Consider the following 14,073-nt stretch of genomic DNA (forward strand, 5'->3'; position numbering starts at 1 on the left):
ATGTACAATTTTCTGATGTAGTAGACAATGGTGATGAAGCAGGGGCCATTGTGTGTTGTGTCTCCTGGCTTGTTGATTCTCCTGCTGCGGTTGAAGACAACTCTTCTGGTGTTGAGTTTAACCCTGAAGTAGTCCTAAATGTTGTTTCAGAGGAGGGTGAAGGTTCAGAGGAAGCTATGGTTTGGGTTTGCTGACTGGTTGATTCTCCCACTGTACTAAATGATATTTGTGTTGTAGTTGATTTGAACTCTGATGTACTGTTTTCTGTTGTAGTAGACAATGTTGATGATCCAGGGGGCATTGTGTGTTGTGTCTCCTGGCTTGTTGATTCTTCTGCTGCAGTCGAAGACACTTCTCTAGTAGATGCAATTAATTCTGATGTACTTCCTTCTGCTGCGGTAGTAGATGGTGATGATGCAGGGGGCATTGTGTGTTGTGTCTCCTGTCTTGTTGATACTTCTGCTGTAGTTGAGGACAACTCTTCTGTTGTTGAGTTTAACTCTGAAGTAGTCCTTAATGTTGTTTCAGAGAAGGGTGAAGGTTCAGAGGAAGCTATGGTTTGTGTTTGCCCACTTGTTGACTCTCCCAATGTACTTGGTGATATTTGTGTTGTAGTTGATATGAACTCTGATGTACTACTTTCTGATGTAGTAGAAGATGGTGATGATGCAGGGGGCATTGTGTGTTGTGTCTCCTGGCTTGTTGATTCTCCTGCTGCAGTTGAAGACAACTCTTCTGTGGTTGAGTTTATCCCTGAAGTAGTCATTAATGTTGTTTCAGAGGAGGGTGAAGATTCAGAGGAAGCTATGGTTTGGGTTTGCTCACTTGTTGATTCTCCCACTGTACTAAATGATATTTGTGTTGTAGTTGATATGAACTCTGATGTACTGTTTTCTGTTGTAGTAGACAATGTTGATGATGCAGGGGGCATTGTATGTTGTGTCTCCTGGCTTGTTGATTCTCCTGCTGCAGTTGAATACAACTCTTCTGTGGTTGAGTTTAACCCTGAAGTTGTCCTTAATGTTGTTTCAGAGGAGGGTGAAGGTTCAGAGGAAGCTATGGTTTTGGTTTGCTGACTGGTTGATTCTCCCACTGTACTAAATGATATTTGTGTTGTAGTTGATTTGAACTCTGATGTACTGTTTTCTGTTGTAGTAGACAATGTTGATGATGCAGGGGGCATTGTGTGTTGTGTCTCCTGGCTTGTTGATTCTTCTGCTGCAGTCGAAGACACTGCTCTAGTAGATGCAATTAATTCTGATGTACTTCTTTCTGCTGCGGTAGTAGATGGTGATGATGCAGGGGGCATTGTGTGTTGTGTCTCCTGTCTTGTTGATACATCTGCTGTAGTTGAGGACAACTCTTCTGTGGTTGAGTTTAACTCTGAAGTTGTCCTTAATGTTGTTTCAGAGGAGGGTGAAGTTTCAGATGAAGCTATGGTTTGGGTTTGCCCACTTGTTGACTCTACCAATGTACTTGGTGATATTTGTGTTGTAGTTGATATGAAGTCTGATGTACTACTTTCTGATGTAGTAGAAGATGGTGATGATGCAGGGGGCATTGTGTTTTGTGTCTCCTGGCTTGTTGATTCTTCTGCTGCAGTCGAAGACACTTCTCTAGTAGATGCAATTAATTCTGATGTACTTCTTTCTGCTGCGGTAGTAGATGGTGATGATGCAGGGGGCATTGTGTGTTGTGTCTCCTGTCTTGTTGATACTTCTGCTGTAGTTGAGGACAACTCTTCTGTGGTTGAGTTTAACTCTGAAGTAGTCTTTAATGTTGTTTCAGAGAAGGGTGAAGATTCAGAGGAAGCTATGGTTTGGGTTTGCCCACTTGTTGACTCTACCAATGTACTTGGTGATATTTGTGTTGTAGTTGATATGAATTCTGATGTACTACTTTCTGATGTAGGTGAAGATTGTGATGATGCAGGGGGCATTGTGTGTTGTGTATCCTGGCTTGTTGATATTTCTGCTGCAGTTGAATACAACTCTTCTGTGGTTGAGTTTAACACTGAAGTTGTCCTTAATGTTGTTTCAGAGGAGGGTGAAGGTTCAGAGGAAGCTATGGTTTGGGTTTGCTGACTTGTTGATTCTCCCTCTGTACTTAATGATATCTGTGTTGTAGTTGATATGAACTCTGATGTACTGTTTTGTGTTGTAGTAGACAATGTTGATGATGCAGGGGGCATTGTGTGTTGTGTCTCCTGGCTTGTTGATTCTTCTGCTGCAGTCGAAGACACTTCTCTAGTAGATGCAATTAATTCTGATGTACTTCTTTCTGCTGCGGTAGTAGATGGTGATGATGCAGGGGGCATTGTGTGTTGTGTATCCTGTCTTGTTGATTCTCCTGCTGCAGTTGAAGACAGCTCTTCTGTGGTTGAGTTTATCCCTGAAGTAGTCATTAATGTTGTTTCAGAGGAGGGTGAAGATTCAGAGGAAGCTATGGTTTGTGTTTGCTCACTTGTTGATTCTCCCACTGTACTAAATGATATTTGTGTTGTAGTTGATATGAACTCTGATGTACTATTTTCTGATGTAGTAGACAATGGTGATGAAGCAGGGGCCATTGTCTGTTGTGTATCCTGGCTTGTTGATTCTCCTGCTGCGGTTGAATACAACTCTTCTGTGGTTGAGTTTAACCCTGAAGTAGTCCGAAATGTTGTTTCAGAGGAGGGTGAAGGTTCAGAGGAACCTATGGTTTGGGTTTGCCCACTTGTTGACTCTACCAATGTACTTGGTGATATTTGTGTTGTAGTTGATATGAACTCTGATGTACTACTTTCTGATGTAGTAGAAGATGGTGATGATGCAGGGGGCATTGTGTGTTGTGTCTCCTGGCTTGTTGATTCTCCTGCTGCAGTTGAAGACAACTCTTCTGTGGTTGAGTTTATCCCTGAATTAGTCATTAATGTTGTTTCAGAGGAGGGTGAAGATTCAGAGGAAGCTATGGTTTGGGTTTGCTCACTTGTTGATTCTCCCACTGTACTAAATGATATTTGTGTTGTAGTTGATATGAACTCTGATGTACTATTTTCTGATGTAGTAGACAATGGTGATGAAGCAGGGGCCATTGTGTTTTGTGTCTCCTGGCTTGTTGATTCTTCTGCTGCAGTTGAAGACACTTCTCTAGTAGATGCAATTAATTCTGATGTACTTCTTTCTGCTGCGGTAGTAGATGGTGATGATGCAGGGGGCATTGTGTGTTGTGTCTCCTGTCTTGTTGATACTTCTGCTGTAGTTGAGGACAACTCTTCTGTGGTTGAGTTTAACTCTGAAGTTGTCCTTAATGTTGTTTCAGAGGAGGGTGAAGGTTCAGAGGAAGCTATGGTTTGGGTTTGCCCACTTGTTGACTCTACCAATGTACTTGGTGATATTTGTGTTGTAGTTGATATGAACTCTGATGTACTACTTTCTGATGTAGTAGACAATGTTGATGATGCAGGGGGCATTGTGTGTTGTGTCTCCTGGCTTGTTGATTCTTCTGCTGCAGTCGAAGACACTTCTCTAGTAGATGCAATTAATTCTGATGTACTTCTTTCTGCTGCGGTAGTAGATGGTGATGATGCAGGGGGCATTGTGTGTTGTGTCTCCTGTCTTGTTGATACTTCTGCTGTAGTTGAGGACAACTCTTCTGTGGTTGAGTTTAACTCTGAAGTTGTCCTTAATGTTGTTTCAGAGGAGGGTGAAGGTTCAGAGGAAGCTATGGTTTGGGTTTGCTCACTTGTTGACTCTACCAATGTACTTGGTGATATTTGTGTTGTAGTTGATATGAACTCTGATGTACTACTTTCTGAGGTAGTAGAAGATGGTGATGATGCATGGGGCATTGTGTGTTGTGTATCCTGGCTTGTTGATACTTCTGCTGCAGTTGAATACAACTCTTCTGTGGTTGAGTTTAACCCTGAAGTAGTCCTTAATGTTGTTTCAGAGGAGGGTGAAGGTTCAGAGGAAGCTATGGTTTGGGTTTGCTGACTTGTTGATTCTCCCTCTGTACTTAATGATATCTGTGTTGTAGTTGATATGAACTCTGATGTACTATTTTCTGATGTAGTAGACAATGGTGATGAAGCAGGGGCCATTGTGTGTTGTGTCTCCTGGCTTGTTGATTCTCCTGCTGCAGTTGAAGACAACTCTTCTGTGGTTGAGGTTATCCCTGAAGTAGTCCTTAATGTTGTTTCCGAGAACGGTGAAGGTTCAGAGGAAGCTATGGTTTGGGTTTGCCCACTTGTTGACTCTCCCAATGTACTTGGTGATATTTGTATTGTAGTTGATATGAACTCTGATGTACTACTTTCTGATGAAGTAGAAGATGGTGATGATGCAGGGGGCATTGTGTGTTGTGTATCCTGGCTTGTTGATACTTCTGCTGCAGCTGAATACAACTCTTCTGTGGTTGAGTTTAACCCTGAAGTTGTCCTTAATGTTGTTTCAGAGGAGGGTGAACGTTCAGAGGAAGCTATGGTTTGGGTTTGCCCACTTGTTGATTCTCCCACTGTACTTAATGATATTTGTGTTGTAGTTGATATGAACTCTGATGTACTGTTTTCTGTTGTAGTAGACAATGTTGATGATGTAGGGGGCATTGTGTGTTGTGTCTCCTGGCTTGTTGATTCTTCTGTTTCAGTTGAAGACACTTCTCTAGTAGATGCAATTAATTCTGATGTACTTCTTTCTGCTGCGGTAGTAGATGGTGATGATGCAGGGGGGATTGTGTGTTGTGTCTCCTGTCTTGTTGATACTTCTGCTGTAGTTGAGGACAACTCTTCTGTGGTTGAGTTGAACCCTGAAGTAGTCCTTAATGTTGTTTCAGAGAAGGGTGAAGGCTCAGAGGAAGCTATGGTTTGGGTTTGCCCACTTGTTGACTCTCCCACTGTACTTAATGATATTTGTGTTGTAGTTGATATGAACTCTGATGTACTGTTTTCTGTTGTAGTAGACAAAGTTGATGATGCAGGGGGCATTGTGTGTTGTGTCTCCTGGCTTGTTGATTCTTCTGCTGCAGTTGAAGACACTTCTCTAGTAGATCCAATTAATTCTGATGTACTTCTTTCTGCTGCGGTAGTAGATGGTGATGATGCAGGGGGCACTGTGTGTTGTGTATCCTGGCTTGTTGATACTTCTGCCGTAGTTGAGGAAAACTCTTCTGTGGTTGAGTTTAACCCTGAAGTTGTCCTTAATGTTGTTTCAGAGGAGGGTGAAGGTTCAGAGGAAGCTATGGTTTGGGTTTGCTGACTTGTTGATTCTACCTCTGTACTTAATGATATCTGTGTTGTAGTTGATATGAACTCTGATGTACTGTTTTCTGTTGTAGTAGACAATGTTGATGATGCAGGGGGCATTGTGTGTTGTGTCTCCTGGCTTGTTGATTCTCCTGCTGCAGTTGAAGACAACTCGTCTGTGGTTGAGGTTATCCCTGAAGTAGTCATTAATGTTGTTTCAGAGGAGGGTGAAGATTCAGAGGAAGCTATGGTTTGGGTTTGCCCACTTGTTGACTCTACCAATGTAATTGGTGATATTTGTGTTGTAGTTGATATGAACTCTGATGTACTACTTTCTGATGTAGTAGAAGATGTTGAAGGTGCAGGGGACAGTGTGTGTTGTGTCTTCTGACTTGTTGATTCTCCTACTGTAGTTGAAGACATTTCTGTAGAAGGTGTAGGGAATTCTGATCTACTAGTTTCTTCTGCTGTAGATGAGGATAATGGTGCAGAGGATTGTGTGGTATGTTTCTGCTGACTTGTCAATTCTCGAACGGTTGTTGAGGACCTTTTTATTGTGAGCGGAGTGAGTTCTGATTTATTTTTTTCTTCATTGGTTGATGAGAGTAAAGGTTCAGAAGTAGATGTTGTTTTTGTATGTTTACTCATTGATTCTCCTGCTGCAGTTATGGATGTAGTTAATTCTGAAGCAGTTGTTTCTGTTGTGTTAGAAGACGATGAAGGTCCAGAAGTAGCTTTGGTTTTGGTCTGACTAGCTGATTCTCTTGCTGTAATTGAGGACATTTCGGTTGTGGATGAGATTAACTCTGATGTACTCTTTTCTGCTGTGGTAGATGAGGATAATGGTGTATAGGACTGTTTGGTTTCAGCTTGTTGACCTGTTGATTCTTCTTCTGAAGTGGATGTTGTTTCTGTTGAATAGAAGTGAATTCTGAGGTGTGTTTTTCTGCTGCGGTCAAATATGGTGAGGAAGCATAGGCACAAGTTGATTTCAGAGTTTTAACTGTTGAACCAGCTTCAGATGTAGGTGTTTCGATGCTCATAGCTGTTGTAAATCATAATTGGTACTGTATGTCTAGCTGACTTCAAAAACTTATTTTGTGGTTTTAGGGTGGTTGATTGCCCGGTTGTATTTGAAGACTTTTCTCTCATGGATGAGATGAATTCTGATATAAAGGTACATCTAAAAAAAATTGAATATTATGAAAAAGGTCAATATTGTTTGTCACTCATTCCAAGTGAAACCCATATATTATATAGATACATCACACATACGGTGAAATATTTCAAGCCTTTATTTCTTGAAAATGTTATGATTATGGCTTACAGATAATGAAAACCCGCAAAATTCAGTGTCAGAAAATAAAAATATAAAATAATATAAAATATTTTTTAAACAGAAATGTCAGGTTTCTGAAAAGTATGTTCATTTCTATGCACTCAGTATTTGGTACGGGCTCCTTTTGTATGAATAACTGCATCAATGAATCGTGCATGGAGGCAATCAGCATGTGTCATTGCTCAGGTGTAATAGAAGCCCAGGTTGCTTAGATAGCAGCCTTAAGGTCATCTCCATTGTTGTTTCTGGTGTCTCTGATCTTCCTCTTGACAATACCCCATCATTTCTCTATGTCAGGCGGGTTTGCTGGCCAATCAAGCATATTACCACTATGGTCATTGAACCTGCTTTTGGTACCTTTGGCAGTGTAGGAAGGTCCTGCTTGAAAATGAAATCAGAATCTACAAAAAGCTTGTCAGCTGAAGGAAGCATGAAGTGCTCTAAAATTTCCTGGTAGATTGCTGTGTTGACTGTGTAAAAGGAGGCCCAACCAAATATTGAATGCAAAGAAATGAACATAATTTTCAGAAGCCTGACATTTATGTTTAAAATATCCTTTTATATTGATCTTATATAATATAAAAAAATTCTGAGACACTGAATCTTTGGTTTTTCTATTATCTGTTAGCCATAATCATCAAAATTCCATGAAATAAAGGCTTGAAATATTTTACTCTGTGTAATGAATCTATATTATATATGGGTTTCACTTTCTGGAATGAGTGATAAAAAATATTGACCTTTTTCACATTTAACTTTTTTATTGACACTTTTTGTAGATGTAACTGTAGTCTTGTCTGTTGTGGTAGAGGTTTTTTGTGCCCGTCTCTTGCAATAATTAAAGACATTTCTGTTGTGGGTAAAGTGTATTCTGTACTCTGATGTAATCGTGTTTCCTTCTTTAAGTAACTGGTGGTTGTGATTGGATTTCAAATGATGTAAAATAATATCAATATTATAATGTAAAATAAAATAATAAAATAGTTTAAATCCCAATCTTATTCAAAATTCATAACTTCTTTTCAGAATTGTTTTATTTATTATGCAGTACTTTCTCTACAAATGCTTAGATTTTTTGTGCTTTTAGGATAAGTAATCATTTTAATTATAATATATTAATTTGCTTTCCTGTGGCTTAGTGGTTACTGCATGGCACTAGCAACGCCAAGACCATGGGTTCGATCCAAAGGGGATTCCACATAGTCAAATGTATAATGCAACGCAATGTAAGTCGCATTGGATAAAAGCGTCTGCCAAATGCATGAATCTAAAAGTAATGTAGGAATTGAATTGCATTATTTTAATCTAGAAGTTGATGGGTGTGTAAAATATATTTGTAGTTTTATTTCAACAAAAAATATTATGTTAAATATTAAGTATAATGTTTAGTGACTTGCTTAACAGTAGGCTTAATTGTTTAAATTACCCCTAAATTGAATTATTCCAAGTATAAAAAAGTACTGATTAATACCTCATACAATTTTATTTTTCTAATCCCCCTGTAATGTTTTATTTTGTGATAACTGGGTGGACGGTATACTCTCTACATGCAAACACAAAATTATGAAAAGATAGACAACGTATATTATTTGAATTAGGAAATGCAATAACAATACAGAAATGTGAAAGATCAAGACTTTTTAAAGATTAAACACATTTCTTGCATTTTAGCAGGATACAAAACGATACTGTACATTTTTGTAACATTTTATTTTAAAAAATATTTGTAGTTTTTTTACAAAGAGAATAGCTAAAATTATTTTATTAAGGGCTGAAAAATCTTACCTGCAAGTGACATGACTGTTAAATACACCAGCAGGACAAAGGCTGCAGTGTTTTGCTTCCAGAAGGACATTTTGAGAGTTTCTGCTAGATTGTTATTTGTAATTAAAATAAACAATTGTTTATAACATTTCCTTCCCTGCTTCGTATCTCTAGAAAGATTTTTACAGTTCCAAGACACATCGAAAGACACCTGCCATCAGTGATTCATTATTCAACAGCCTCTTGACAATGAAGATATGCCTATGTTTCTTGCGATGTCATAAGGTTTGGACATTGTTGCGTTTAAGGAAAGTTAAGTTCACGCCTTGAGTAAACCCACACTGATTGGTATTAAGATAGGTTTTGAAATACCCAAACGGTTATATGACCTCCAGGTCGTCACTTGTTACACCCTTTCCAAGAAATGTTCATGCTTCACCAGTCCAATAAATCCGAAGGAAAACAAACAATCTCCTATTCATTTGTTCATCTCTGGAATGTATTTATGAGGATGAAGACTTAATGATGAGCACTTGCTAAAGCAATATATATTCATTTACAGTAGCTGTATCAGGCAAGATTACAGTATGTACAAATGCAATGTAGAATGACAGATGAGTTCATACATCACAGTTTAAGAGTATCATTTTTGTTTGCACTGTTATTTGATGTTTTGTGTAAACCTCTTAAAGCTCCAAAAAGATATCCTTTCTTAACTTCATCTCCATACCTTGTTCCATTGAAGTTGTTAAAATAGGACTGAGCAATATCAACATACAGGAAATTAATCCCCTAAAATAATAGTTGCTCTGTTTCCTGAATAGTCATATCACACTTCTTCTGAACCCTTATTCTGCATAAGTAGTGTTTAATACTTCATGGGTTGGGGTTGTGTGAATATTAGCTCCAATAATGAGTCATCACTCATTCAAAATGTTATGAGCTTGTGGTCTCATCCTTGCAAATCTATAGTAACCATATTTAAATTGGGTCTAACCTCTGGAAAACAATAACTCTAGATGTAGAATTTTCTCTTGACCTAAGGTCGTTTGTTCCCCATCTGTTTGCTATCTAGTTTCCTATTGTCATTTGTGATAATAAAGTCATAAACAATCGTAATAAAAATAGTATACACATTTTTTTGTACAAAGCTCTGTTAAGTAAGATAGAGGTCTTTACTTTAAACAGTAGTAAGTGTGTTATGAAAATGACTGTTAAAATATCACATCATATTATAACAATAATTTTAATGCAATAGTGATTACTGGCTAAATGTTTGTCTTGTTCTGAAATTCCTCGCTAGGGGAAATTTATACATGTTTAATGTAATGTTTACATAAATATAAATATAATAAATACACAAGTGAAGCTGTTATTTATCTTCTGTCACAGATGATTCTGAAAACTGAGGCTGAGGTGACATTGTTTGGGATTCTGATTCATGCTTCCTCATTTCTCATGATACATACAGTGCCCTCCACTATTATTGGCACCCTTGGTAAATATGAGCAAAGGCTGTGAAAATAAATCTACAGTTTCTCGTTTTAATCTTATACTAATAAAATCTTCAACTTTCCAACATTTCATTAAAGTAAAACAATTTGAAGTGGAGGGAATATAACATTATGGAAAATGTTTTCTCTTCTACCCCCTGGTCACAATTATTGGCATAAAGTGATGCTACAACTTTATTTTTAAAAACAAAATTTTAATAATTTATATATATGCATGTACTGTTTAAGATGTATGCATCACAGACCAAAATTAAAAACAATTTTCTATCCTTATATCATCTTATATACTTAACAGTAAATTCATTTAAAAATTCTCTATTCTATAACAAAGTTTGAATGTACCTTATTAAAGCATTGTTCGTTCTATTTTAAATCTTTGCTACTTGTGAAGAAGAAACTTATGTAGTTACACCCTGGTCGTGAAAAAAAATTACACCATTGGTAAATTTAATTAAACTTTTTCATTCCTCATAAAAGGCTACTATAAGCAAAACTCCATTGTGTAACTTTCCAAGTTATGATCAATGAAAGGCCTCACCCATTTGATTCACACATTATTCTCTACAGTGCCCTACATTCGAGATTACTCTTTTTCATGAACTAGATTTGAGCAATTTTTCCAACATGAACATATCTATCAATAATAAGAATGTTATTTTGCATAAATAACATAGACAGGATATGGCGAAAAATGCATCATCATGATGGTGGAATAAACTGCACTTTAAATATTGAATTGGAATCAAAGTGGGTTTCTTTTATTGACTACATCCGATGAATTTTCTTTCATCTTGCTTGTTTATTACCCATGTATTTTACAATCTGACCACAAAATGATAAATCATCAATTTATATCAGAACATGGGTGTTCTCGTGTAGATACCTCTTGAGTTTCTGGCAATAAAGCAGTTACACAATTTTGTGTAAACAGAGAGACTTATCAGTTAACTTGATATCAAACCAAGGAAATATAATTCAACTTTCAGTTGACCGAGTTCTCAAAGCCATATCATTTATTAATTCCTTTTTTGAGTCCATAACTGGATTAAACAAACGGTTCCAGATAAAGATTAATGATTACAAAAATGACTTCAAGCGAACAATCTGTTACAAGGAATTCGGAAAGGAGTTTATAAACTTTATATGATCAAAAGAATGATCTGTCATCCAAAATTTGAATGAAGTTTTAATATGTTCTGAAGCTTATTGACAAAAATAATAGTACAATAAAAAACACATCACTGAAACAGAATCTCTAGAAATGTATCCGTAGTAAACCGTGAAGTTATCACTACTGATATTCAGAGAAACTGTTCTTCATATACGCTAAAACTCCTACAGCTGTCGGTTCATTTGAGTTCAGTACTCTGCCTGCTTTTCTTCTGTGTCTTCAATGTCTGTCTTGTTTTCTTGTGTAGAAGCTGCTTTTCGTCTCCGTTCCGCTTCCGTAACGGTCATTGGATGAAGCGGGAAGAAACCAGCCAATCCTACTCAGAACAAGACATGAGTCATTCTTATTACATCCTAATCCACCCTTAATCTGAGGTACGTGACCTTGTCACAGTTAAACAATGACTATCTCATACACCTTGTCTTTATATGCATGAAATCAAATACAGCGAAAGACATCAAAAATATCCTGTTTTGCAATCTTGGGTTACTTGTTTGGCATCACTCACCTAGAAGTTTGGCCACAGGATTGGTGGGATGGGCCCCGCAGCCAATCCAGTGCTTGATTCTGTCGTAGTTAAAGGCGACGAGCTTTTCATTGTAAATGTTAGGGAGAGGGTCGTATGATCCCAGCTGCTCGATATATTTACCATCTCTCGCCCGTTTATTATAGGCGGCCACGATGCGATAGAAGGGTCTGTTAGTGGCGCCCCCTAGCGCCAAACGAATGACCACATGCCCACCGTGGTACTTTTTAAGAAGCAAAGACGCTGTTTGAGAGAGGGAAAACAGTCGCATGTAAGAATAAAAATGCAATGACGTCAGATTTAAACATTGTGATTAACGAAGCATTAATCTCCATGTAAACTTTAATCTTGTAGTAAATCATATACTTACACAAGTGGACCATGATTAGTGAAGTATCTAAAGACTAGGAAAATAAAAGATGGCGACAAAACGGAAAGCATGATTTAGAAGTACATATGTTATGTCATTTCTCTAGCAAGTTAACAGTATAAGATCTTGCATATAAAGAATTCGGTGTTGTTGAGCATGAAACTGCGTTATATGACGCATTTCGTAACAAATCTTACATACCTTTATAAAGCCGGTAACTGCATGTAGACACGTCTATAAAAGTATTATATGTAAGCTTAATGTGTATGTGGTGACGCTCAAACAAAGGCAACTACATACACACAGTCAGCAACATGACATTCGCAAGGGCGCAGCCATGTTTTTGTAAACGACCGGAAGGCGTTGCTCATGAATATTAATTACGTGAACGTGAGCACGTTGTGGTGCGACGTTAATGAATATTTATTAGGTAGGCGTTCATCACAGGATCCGTAGCTTCGTTGCTTGAGAAACAAAAAATAATTTTGGCCACAAGATGGCGGGATTGATCTACAAGCGTTTTGTGTTTGCGTCGTAGAGCATGAGAATTTATATTTATTTATTTATTTATCCATTTTATTAAAATTGAATGTACAAGTTGTTTTTTACTGTCGTATTTACAGTAGATTTACGGCTTATGGTGCAAAAATACATTGAAATCCAATGTATAGAATACCATAGTATCACTATAGTTTGAATAAAAAACTTTGATCTATAACTCAAGCCATAAAAACTGTTTCACCGTTTCGTAGACATGTTAAAGCATACTTTGGAAGGGTTAAATGTTGCAACATTTAAGTCAATAAACAAAAGACCTTTTCAAAAGTCAATGAACAATTCAGAGATGCAGGGCAAGCCAAATGCATCTTATATGGTGAATCATCCGAAAAGGTTTAACTGAAAACTCCCATTGATTACAGTGCCTAACCTCTTGTGAAGATCTCATGGTCGCCTGGACCATAAGACATTTTTACAGCTATAATCATGTGTGACTGTCTTCTTGAGCATCTAGAGATGAAAGAAAATTCTCCACTCAAAGACAAGGTCGGTTTAAACACAAGCGTAATATTCTCTTTTTATCACAAGTTTAAACAAGTTAAGGATGTGATGAAGTAGTGTTTGTATCATTAAATAGATCTGATAGGATGCAATGTAATACTTGGATGTAATTTGCAATAGATGTAATGTAATATATAGGGTTTATAATTTTGATGTGTGATTATGTTAAATAATCATTAATGACAACCCAGCAGATAGAAACAGTCACAGACTTGCATAAAATATGCATACATCAACCGCCAGATCATTTTTTTTTGTTTGCTTTAAGAGTAGTGGTACAGCTAGGAAAAATAATGCAATTGTAGTGGTCCATGTTTAAAATTCTGCTTCTCTTCCAAATATTCAAACAAACATTTATAAAATATATAGCACCTTAAGGGCAACAATACGTATATTATATACCACCTTAATCTAAGTGGAATGAACTAAAAACCTTTGGTCTGAAGGCATACGCTTAAATGTATGAAATTCGTTAGAATTGGTCAAACATCTTTTTTTTTAAATATGTGAACTTCTTCAATACTGTTTGAAAGCATTTCAGGGGAAGACCTCAAGAAGCCGCGTTGTGAAATGCCAGACAACGATAATATGACACTGATACTAATAATGGTAATAAAATCGGACAAGTTTTGATTTAGATTTTTTTTCAGTCACAGCGTAATTCATCAGCAAATGTTGAAAAAAGAGAATCAATCATTGTGTTTTTAAATCACATGGTATGGCAGACCAATTGAATGATGACGTGTTCATATTAAGAGGATATAAAGAGCTTTTTCTCTTGTTTTTCATGGTACAAGTTGTTTCCACAATCATTTTAATGTGGATATTTCAAAGCCGTGTTTACTTATAAGCTGATACCTGTTTGTTTTACAGACTTCTTTATCTGGCCTCACATGTCAGGGATCAAATGATGTGTTTTATCTGTCGTGGACTTGTTGACGGTTTTCACTGAAACTAATGTGGACGGCATGCAAAATGAATCGTGCCACTTTTATCACGGTAAACAGAGAGTTTCCTTTATTCTGTTGAAAAGATTGATGTCTTCGCTGATTAAGAGACATACAGCGTGTTTATCACATGGCATTAGAGCTTGTAAAAATCTCACATGA

At 37.1% G+C, this 14,073-nt stretch overlaps 1 protein-coding gene across 2 annotated transcripts; it reads right to left on the bottom strand.

The window, feature by feature from the left end:
- Positions 1–11,006: 11,006 nt before the first annotated feature.
- On the bottom strand, positions 11,007–12,257 carry mrps16 (mitochondrial ribosomal protein S16). 2 transcript variants are annotated; one of them, XM_056734987.1, is made up of 4 exons: positions 12,107–12,257; positions 11,906–11,932; positions 11,518–11,778; positions 11,007–11,325 (listed from the first exon to the last, which is right to left on the bottom strand). In XM_056734987.1, the coding sequence occupies exons 2-4, from the start codon at positions 11,916–11,918 to the stop codon at positions 11,198–11,200; spliced, it is 402 nt and encodes a 133-aa protein (XP_056590965.1). In that variant the 5' UTR covers positions 11,919–11,932; positions 12,107–12,257; the 3' UTR covers positions 11,007–11,197. The 2 variants fall into 2 exon arrangements, with proteins under 2 accessions (XP_056590965.1, XP_056590964.1); XM_056734986.1 differs by having other exon boundaries at positions 11,906–11,939.
- Between the last annotated feature and the right edge of the window lie 1,816 nt (positions 12,258–14,073).

Source organism: Triplophysa dalaica, chromosome 21 (assembly GCF_015846415.1).
Source record: "Triplophysa dalaica isolate WHDGS20190420 chromosome 21, ASM1584641v1, whole genome shotgun sequence".
NCBI classification, from domain to species: Eukaryota; Metazoa; Chordata; class Actinopteri; order Cypriniformes; family Nemacheilidae; genus Triplophysa; species Triplophysa dalaica.

Coding starts and splice junctions, on each gene's coding strand:
- mrps16 (XM_056734987.1), bottom strand. Junction 11,326..11,517: donor TCCTGTGGCCAAACTTCTAG/GTGAGTGATGCC, acceptor TGTTCTGAGTAG/GATTGGCTGGTTTCTTCCCG.